The 9,396-nt window shown below is 55.5% G+C and overlaps 1 protein-coding gene across 3 annotated transcripts; it reads left to right on the top strand.

The window, feature by feature from the left end:
- Window positions 1-422: 422 nt before the first annotated feature.
- LOC109744380 (probable mixed-linked glucan synthase 8) lies at window positions 423-6,273 on the top strand. Of its 3 annotated transcripts, none has more exons than XM_020303493.4 (3): window positions 423-779; window positions 3,679-4,432; window positions 4,520-6,273. In XM_020303493.4, exons 1-3 carry the CDS (start codon window positions 571-573, stop codon window positions 6,128-6,130), a joined length of 2,574 nt encoding a protein of 857 aa, XP_020159082.1. In that variant the 5' UTR covers window positions 423-570; the 3' UTR covers window positions 6,131-6,273. The 3 variants fall into 3 exon arrangements, with proteins under 3 accessions (XP_020159082.1, XP_045089026.1, XP_045089025.1); XM_045233091.2 differs by lacking the exon at window positions 423-779 and adding an exon at window positions 2,504-2,921; XM_045233090.2 differs by lacking the exon at window positions 423-779 and adding an exon at window positions 2,504-3,254.
- Window positions 6,274-9,396: the final 3,123 nt, after the last annotated feature.

The raw sequence follows: 9,396 nt of genomic DNA, 5'->3' as shown, positions 1-9,396 counted from the left end.
CTATGGCGAAGAGCGCCGTCTTTTTTTATGCCCGCAAGTGTGCCAGCATGACCACGGGTCGGCGCGTTGGAGTTGCTGTACCAAACGGAGGCAAAATTTCATGTGCGAACAGTGTTCCACCTGTACTTTCCCAGTAAACGAACGGACGGACGTAAAGGCAGCGCACGTTTTTATGCCCGGCAAGTTGCCTTGTCGCAGCTGTAGTTGCACTGGACGTCCAGCGGTGAGCGTCACGTGAGGCACGCGGATCTCGATGCACTCGTCCAGTCAAGTAGCCAGCCAGTGGCATTTTGTCGAATCGAGTAGCCAGTGGCCACGCCCTCGTGCCTCGGCATCATGTTTCCGGGCATGGGGATGCACGTCCCGTGTCCGATCCCCCACCGCGCCTCTCTCTCTCACTATATAACGGGGCGTGGTTAAGCGTCTCCAGCGTCGTGTCTCGTGCTGTGGCTGGCTAACCACCCCGTGTTAGTCAGTTCAGTGCTTGGCTCCTTGCTCCCGCAGATCACTCTCTCACTCACTCAGGGTGCAGGAGCCGGCTCTGCTACTTGGTAGGTGAACCAAGGTGGCATGCCTTCTCCGGCTGCCGTCGGCGGGGGTCGTCTAGCCGACCCATTGCTGGCCGCCGACGTCGTCGTCGGCGCCAAAGACAAGTACTGGGTACCCGCCGACGAGAGAGAGATCTTGGCGTCGCAGAAGAGCGGCGCCGGCGAGGACGGCCGGGCACCGCTGCTGTACCGCACGTTCAGGGTCAAGGGCCCCCTCATCAACCTTTACAGGTGGGAGCATCATCTCAGTTCAGTTCCTTCTTCCTCCTTGTTTTGCGCCATAGATTTATGTTCCCGAAGGACAGAATTCTATTTGATCGAACCCTTACGTTTCATAAGCAGTCTAAACCTAAACAATGTGCTACTTGCTGTATGTAGTGCTTCATGACAGATTAAACATGTTTGCCTGAACCTAAATGTTTTTCTCGATCAGAAGGGGCCCCACCCCGGCTCCATTCTATATAAACGAAACCAGATGATACCTGAATCTAAATGTAGAACGAGCACGATGCTAGCCTGAATTTTGACGCACACTGACGGAGTATTAGTTAATTGCTTCCAAAGCAGCAAGTACAATATTAAGAAACAGAACGTGCTGTGATCTCGACGCACCCAAAGTGCACTGAGAGGACAGCGTCAAAGTAGGCAAAAGCTGCAAACGATCCAAATAGTTCTGCATTGCTTATGTCTAGAATATTACTGTGAACTTTGACGCACACTGACGGAGCATTACTGTGAAGCACGGGCGTGCCTAGTCCAACAAAGAGAAGCAAAAGGAAATGCACCGACGCCCAGCACACGCCCAAGCTATAGGGGACGCTGACCTTTGTGACGTGTGGCCGGATCCGACGGGAACACCATAAAAGTAGACTAGTTTTATGTCTAGAATAGTGCTAAAAGTAAGCTAGTTCGCTGAGGGCGGGCTAGTTAATTCCATAATGATAGGCGATATTCACTTATTTTAGTTTTATGTTTATATTTTGTCGCTCCAAATAAGTTTAGTTAGAATGTGGCGGAATGTCTCAACGCTCGGATCCTTTTTTTTCGAATATCAAGGCTCAGATCCTGATCTGGTCAAAAAGAGCTACAAAAGTTGAAGGCAAAAATCTAGAATATGTACAGTACAAATATTCGCTTTGCACATGTAATGTAGGATCTTATTTGGTAGCCGGTGCTAAAAATAGTAAGTAAGTATTTTAATCCAAAAGCACGTGAGCTCAGCACCAATTATCATATAATTGCACATGCAACCTGGCAACTCTATTCTAGTTGGTTCCATACTGATAGGCGAAATTCGCTTATTTCAGTTTTATATGTTTAGAATTTGACGCTCCAAATATGCTTTGTTAGCATGCGGCGAAATGTCTAACCGCTGAGATTGCGGATCTCAACGCTAAGATCCTGATCCGGCCAAGAAATTTTAAAAACATTCAAGGCAGAAATCTATACTGTGCAAATATTCGCTTTGCGTATGCATTCGTAGGATCTTAATTTTTAGCCAGTGCTCAAAATAGTAAGTGTGAAAGCCCCGAGACGCGACTTTTGCTCGCACCGCTCCCGTGAGCGGCCGGGCGAAACCCTAGCCCGTCGCCACCGCCTCCCACACCTTCGCCTCCCCTTCCTCGCCGCCGCCAAGGGACGGCGCCGGGCAAAGCCCGTGCGTGCGTCGGCGGCGGCGGGGTCCTTCCCTCCCCACGAGGCGCGGGCGGCGCGGGACGTCCGGCTCCCGTGGTGGCGCGCATGGCCAGGTACGGCGTGCTGGCGAGTGGATCTGGCGTGGGGGCGGCCAGGTGAGGGCGGATCTGGCGCCGGTGAGGGCGTGGCGCGGCCTGCCATGGAGGCGGCGAGCGGATCTGGCGCCGGCGAGGGTGCGCGTCCAGGGGCGAGCGGGCGTGGTGCGTGGCCTGGCCCGGTGGCGGCCAGGCGAGGGCGCGCGCGGGCGCGGCCTGGCGCGGTGGCTCCCAGGCGAGGGCACGTGGAGGTGCCTCGGATTCGGCGCGGGCTGGCGGGGCGGCGCCCCTCCGGCGTGTAGCGGCCGGATCTGGTCGAACCTGGCCAGATCCGTGGTGTGTTTGACGCGCGCCGGCCCTGCGCGCTGGTCCTATGATGCTGGAGCAGGCGGCTCCGGCCGTGATAGATGCGGGATGCAGGGACTAATCTGGTCACTGTAGGCTCGCCGTGGGCGGGGTGGACCACGACTCCATGGCTTCTACGACTAGGTTCTGCGGCGGTGGCGGTGCGAGACTGCATGGACGAGCTTCTGTGGGCACGAGCGAAGGTGTGCGGCGATACAGACGAAAGTCCTGCACGACCAGAGGCCGGTGGCGATGGCGCCTGTGGGTGTCATTTTCCTCCTTGAAGGCGTCACCTGAGGTGTGTTGGCATCTTTCTCGTGCTCGGATGGTGGTTTGTCACCGGGCGAAATCCTAGGTCCGGTGTTGGATCGGCGTGATGGCGGCGTGTTTGACGTCGTTCTTCTGTTGGGAGCATCACGTTTGAAGACACTTCCTGAAAGCTCTTTGCGGCGCTCCTCCGGTGCTCGCCGCTATTCAAGGTGAAGCTCCAGGCGCAATGTACGACATCTTCGATGAGTCCAAGATGAAGCTCTTCCTGGGATCGACCAAGTCCCGCCATCTACCCCTGCTTCCTGGATGGATGGTGCGTTGTTGAGGGAAGTTGTAGTGGGAGCTGCTGCTGTCTTCGAAGGTGATCGGCGTTGTTCGAGACGGGTGGTGATGCTTAGCTTAGGACAGGTGCTTCGGTTATGTAGTCATGTTGTTTGTGGTGGGTGTAGCTCTCTGCAGCTTTTAGGGCCGCAGTTTTTTTTTCTCTTTTTGATCTTCGGATCTTCACCATGTTGTTCTTCCGCTGCTTTCTGCTAAATCTGAATCAAGCCAACAATTTGCTGGATCTTTTAAAAAAAATAGTAAGTGTAGTATTTTAATCCAAGACCACGTGAGCTCAACTACAATTATTACAGTCTATCATATAACTACCCATGCAACTTGGCAAACTTTGTTCTATTCTAGTTAGAGATTCTAACCTTGTCGTTCTACTTCTACCAAGAGTCCAAGACTAACCTATTCTCATCAGTACATCATTTAACTTCTCCAACGTAACTGCACTGCAGGTTATTGACTCTGGTCAGAGTTATAGTGGTTATTCTATTCTTCACATGGCGCATGAGGCACCGGGACTCGGACGCGATGTGGCTGTGGTGGATCTCGGTCGTGGGCGACCTCTGGTTCGGAGTGACCTGGCTGCTCAACCAGATCACCAAGCTCAGGCCCAGAAAATGCGTCCCGAGCATCTCCGTCCTCAGAGACCATCTCGACCAGCCCGACGGCGGCTCCGACCTCCCCCTCCTGGACGTGTTCATCAACACGGTCGACCCGGTGGACGAGCCAATGCTCTACACCATGAACTCCATCCTCTCCATCCTGGCCACCGACTACCCGGTCGAGAAGTACGCCACCTACTTCTCCGACGACGGCGGGTCGCTGGTGCACTACGAGGGCCTGCAGCTGGCGGCGGAGTTCGCCGCGTCGTGGGTGCCGTTCTGCCGGAAGCACTGCGTCGAGCCCCGGGCCCCGGAGAGCTACTTCTGGGCCAAGATGCGCGGGGAGTATGCGGGCAGCGCGCCCAAGGAGTTCCTTGACGACCATCGGAGGATGCGTGCGGCGTACGAGGAGTTCAAGGCGAGGCTGGACGGGCTTTCTGCTGCCATCGAGCAGCGGTCGGAGGCGTGCAACCGTGCCAACGGGAAAGACAAAGAGGAGTGTGCAAATGCTACCTGGATGGCTGATGGGTCCACGCAATGGCAGGGGACATGGATCAAGCCGGCAAAGGGCCACAGGAAAGGACACCACCCTGCAATTCTTCAGGTACAAATAAAATAAACCAGATTTCTTTCTTCCCATGCGATTTAATATAATAAAACTGTTGCTAACATGTGATGACGATGGTTCAAGGTTATGCTGGATCAACCGAGCAAGGATCCTGAGCTGGGCATGGCGGCGAGCTCCGACCACCCCCTGGACTTCAGCGCCGTGGACGCGCGCCTCCCGATGCTGGTCTACATCGCCCGGGAGAAGCGGCCGGGCTACGACCACCAGAAGAAGGCGGGCGCCATGAACGTGCAGCTGCGCGTCTCCGCGCTGCTCTCCAACGCGCCTTTCATCATCAACTTCGACGGCGACCACTACGTCAACAACTCGCAGGCCTTCCGCGCCGCCATCTGCTTCATGCTCGACCCGCGCGACGGCGCCGACACCGCCTTCGTCCAGTTCCCGCAGCGCTTCGACGACGTCGACCCCACCGACCGCTACTGCAACCACAACCGCATGTTCTTCGACGCCACCCTGCTCGGCCTCAACGGCATCCAGGGCCCCTCCTTCGTCGGCACCGGCTGCATGTTCCGCCGCGTCGCGCTCTACAGCGCCGACCCTCCCCGGTGGCGCCCCGACGACGCCAAGGAGGCCAAGGCCTCGCGCTACAGGCCCAACATGTTCGGCAAATCCACGTCCTTCATCAACTCGATGCCGGCGGCCGCCAACCAAGAGCGGTCCGTCCCTTCACCAGCGACCGTCGGCGAGGCGGAGCTCGCCGACGCCATGACGTGCGCCTACGAGGACGGCACCGAGTGGGGCAACGACGTCGGGTGGGTGTACAACATCGCGACGGAGGACGTGGTGACCGGCTTCCGGCTGCACCGGACGGGGTGGCGCTCCACGTACTGCGCCATGGAGCCCGACGCGTTCCGCGGCACGGCGCCCATCAACCTCACGGAGCGGCTCTACCAGATCCTGCGCTGGTCGGGGGGATCCCTCGAGATGTTCTTCTCCCGCTTCTGCCCGCTCCTGGCCGGCCGCCGCCTCCACCCCATGCAGCGCGTCGCCTACATCAACATGACCACCTACCCGGTCTCCACCTTCTTCATCTGCATGTACTACTTGTACCCGGTGATGTGGCTCTTCCAGGGGGAGTTCTACATCCAGAGGCCGTTCCAGACGTTCGCGCTCTTCGTCGTCGTCATCATCGCCACGGTGGAGCTCATCGGCATGGTGGAGATCAGGTGGGCCGGCCTCACGCTGCTCGACTGGGTCCGCAACGAGCAGTTCTACATCATCGGCACCACCGGCGTGTACCCGATGGCCATGCTGCACATCCTCCTCAGGTCCCTCGGCATCAAGGGGGTGTCCTTCAAGCTCACGGCCAAGAAGCTCACAGGCGGCGCGAGGGAGAGGCTCGCGGAGCTCTACGACGTGCAGTGGGTGCCGTTGCTGGTGCCCACTGTGGTGGTGATGGCCGTGAACGTGGCCGCCATCGGCGCGGCGGCGGGCAAGGCGATCGTTGAGCGGTGGTCGGCCGCGCAGGTCGCGGGGGCGGCGAGCGGGCTCGTCTTCAACGTGTGGATGCTGCTGCTGCTCTACCCGTTCGCGCTCGGGATAATGGGGCGCTGGAGCAAGAGGCCATACATCCTGTTCATTGTGCTGGTGACCGCGGTCGCTGCCACCGCGTCCATGTATGTCGCGCTCGCCGGCTCCCTGCCGTACTTGCATTCGGGGATAAAGCTAGTTTAAATTTTGTACTCCTAAGTAATGCTGCAAAGCCTGTAAGAGCTGTGAGTCAAAATAGTTCAGATTGCAGCATGTAATAAAGTTTACCTTAAAGGTTATGTTCGTCCACCCTCCTCCTTCAAAATAAAAAAGTTAGGGTTACTGCCTCTCGCTGGTGAATGAGAATGGTTGTTTAATCTAGCTCAGACATAAAAAAAAAAATTATACTAGTTTTATTAGGGCATCTTCAATGCGGACCCCAAGCCGTCCGCAAGGCGGCAACAATCTGGACTGCGCGGTTCAGACGTGTTGTGCCATCCAACGGAGGTCTGTATCGGTCCGTTCGGAGGCGCGAACACAATTTTTTTCTGCAACTAGAGACAAAGTGAGGGAGCTTTACAGACGCCTGGACCGGTGCCACACTTGCATCTGATTGCCCAGGCCCACAAAAACCCAATGTGCGCCCGTGTGTGTTTCCGTCCGGCGCCAGCTGCCCCATTCATGCCCTTGAACAGCGACCTCTTTGCATTGGCACCGGCGCAGAATAGACGCGACCTCCCACTACATGCATTGAAGCGGCGCGCCCACCGAGAGAGGCGCCGCCTGCTGCACTCCCGGCTGGACAAGCCTCCTCGGCGCATTCAAATGGCTACAGACTGCCCGCCTTCCTCCATTAATCCCGTGTGTGTGCCGAGAAACCTACTCCGGCTACACGTCCGCTCGCGAGCCTCCCATCACTAAACACAACGCCGGTTGGCTCTAGCCGCCCGCCCGCTATTTAAACGGTGCCAGACCCCTGGCAAAAATCACACCACACTCCGCTCCCATCTCCTTCTCGCACCATTTTCTCCAAAATCTCCATGGCATTCGGCGAGCAAGAAGATGAGTTCTCCGGCATAAAAAGCCGGCTGGGTGGCCTGTTGAGCCAGCCGGATACGAGCCATGCAACTCTCTGCTCCAACCACCCTCGATGTTCCAGGCCACTGCAGGCCAGTTCGTGGAGGCAGAAGCCCAAGCCGGCACGTCGTGCGGCAACTCGCCGCTCCAAGCCTGCTCGCCGAGGAGTGGCGAGTTGCTCCAGGCTGGCACACGGGGGAGCACGACGGCATGGGCATCATGGCTGCCGTGGACGATGCCATGTCGAACCGCTCCTCCCATGCATCCGACCGCGCCATCCGCCATCAACGTTCGCGTAAGCACGCCCTGCCGGCGGAGAAAGAAGTCGGCTTCATGGAGATCGACGAAACGGTGGCCAGCACGTCCGCGCCTGCCGCCATCATCGTGGAGAAGTAGAATATGGGAGGCTGCCGCCGCTTGGGGTCCCATGAAAGCCACCACCGAGGTGACGCCGACGTACACAGGCGGTGTCTTTCCCGGTCGTAGGCCACTGTCGTCCCCTTCCCCTCCTGTTGAAGCACATCCTGCCGGTTCCACTCTGATGAGCGGCACTGCCGAACATGGGAAGTGAGACACCCTTTGAGCCGAAGCATATACCTCTGGGGTTCATGGCAGTCCGATCAGCGGGCTACCAGACATGGGGAAGACAATGGAGATCCGCCGTGGCCGGCCGTAAATTAGTCAAGGGTATCCGTGTCGTGGGAATGGATATCCGCTGGCGCCGGCGGCAGACTAGTTTTACCTTAGTCCGATAAAGTTTTTAGTTAAAAATTATCCAAAATGCAATGAATTTCGTTCAATTTATATGAATCCGTTGTGCTTGCATGACTTCCGTCCTTTAGTTCAAGTGGTTGAAATATATGCGGACATCATGGCGGTCTTCAACATCCGTGTTCATAGAGTGATCGTCCTATACGCGCGGATGGACACCGGAGCAAATTTGCGGGTTGGTACTGGAGATGTCCTTAGTCAACACAATGGCATTGCGTTGCATGGTGATGCTACTGCTCGGTGGCATGCATGCACTATAAACAGTCTCCCGTGCACATCGGTAGTGAAACCCTAGAGTTGAATCGAGGCGGCGGAGGCGGCGAGCGAGCGAAAAAGAAATGGAGGATAAGGCGAAGGAAGAGGCAATCATGTTCCTCCGGCGGGCCGTCGGTTTCCTCCTCACACGGAGGTTTTCGCCGCGGGTGATCCCAAGGACGGCTCCTGCACGCTCTTTCCACTCCTTGGTGAGTCCCCCTCTCCCCCCGTTGTTTCACTCAAATCTGCAACTCCAGGCTCCCTCTCATGTTTCTCATCCCGATCTATACAGAAGGATCTCCCCATCGGCGATGGCCTTCGTGGTGCTGCTGGTGTGGCCGCGGCCGCTGCTGCGTTTGCTGGTGCTGGAGCCTTGGCAGTTCAGTATTTCAGGAAAGGCCCAAATGATGATGAGCCAGGTAGATTCCTCATATTCGTTAGCTCCGGGGTTTCATGTCAGGAACCACCACCTCATGCATACATACTGTCTTCTTGTGCAGCTACTCGCAAGAAAGAGCAGGACATCTATATATATAAAGAGGAGGAGATGCAAGAGAGGTTTGAGAATTGGATGAAGCGGTTCAACAAGACATACCGAAACGAGAAAGAGAAGGCTATGCGGTTCCAAGTGTTCAAGGAAACCATGAAGTGGATCGAATCGCAGCCCCCATCTTCCCAGAAAATTTTGCTTCCAGGAAACTGTTTTGCAGACTCAAGAAGCGAGGAGCTTCCGTGCAGCCAGTCCTGTATCGGTGATTTAGATGACCCAGACACTGAAGATTACCGCGAGAACAAGTTTGTCACCGAGAATGTGGAAGGTAGCTTCTTTTGCAATTTGCGTATCCTAACCTTAAATTAGATATATATATATATACATGATGCACTTGCTAGCTTGAATTATGATGGCTTTCCCCTGTTGTTTTGGATGTCAAATTGGACCTGTATATTGTGGTTAATATAGGTTAATTATATGGCTTTACCCTGTTTTAGATATCGAACTGGACCATACACTCGTCCCATCTCTCTAATTATACTCCCTCCATGTAGTAACGCTAGCTTGAACATACTCTTCTTCCTTTTTCCATGGGAGTGTTCGATTTTTCAGAGAAATCAGATCGTGTTATTTCTATGGTTCTGCCTTACATCTTATTATTATGAATTGTGTAGACTTGGATCCATTGGCTGTTAATTGACTAAACAGATGGCAACTAGGTTTGTGGTTGCATTCCAGCCAGTAGGCAGTAGCAACTGCGCACTGAGAGCACTGACCTCTGTCTTGGTTAGTGTTCAGTTTAAACAAGAAAGAAAGTTGGTTTTGTGGTCAGTTGAAACATAAATGGTGTCAAATTTTATAGCCATCCATTTGG

The sequence above is a fragment of the Aegilops tauschii genome, chromosome 1, assembly GCF_002575655.3.
Source record: "Aegilops tauschii subsp. strangulata cultivar AL8/78 chromosome 1, Aet v6.0, whole genome shotgun sequence".
In the NCBI taxonomy this organism is placed as follows: Eukaryota; Viridiplantae; Streptophyta; class Magnoliopsida; order Poales; family Poaceae; genus Aegilops; species Aegilops tauschii.
This window is presented reverse-complemented; position numbering and strand designations above follow the sequence as displayed.

What these genes read in the sequence shown, in the direction of transcription:
- LOC109744380 (XM_020303493.4), top strand. Translation starts at nt 571, where the DNA reads ATGCCTTCTCCGGCTGCCGTCGGCGGGGGTCGTCTAGCCGACCCATTG. An exon ending in CCCCTCATCAACCTTTACAG is followed by an intron (nt 780 to 3,678) that starts GTGGGAGCATCA and finishes ACTGCACTGCAG; the next exon opens with GTTATTGACTCTGGTCAGAG. An exon ending in ACCACCCTGCAATTCTTCAG is followed by an intron (nt 4,433 to 4,519) that starts GTACAAATAAAA and finishes CGATGGTTCAAG; the next exon opens with GTTATGCTGGATCAACCGAG.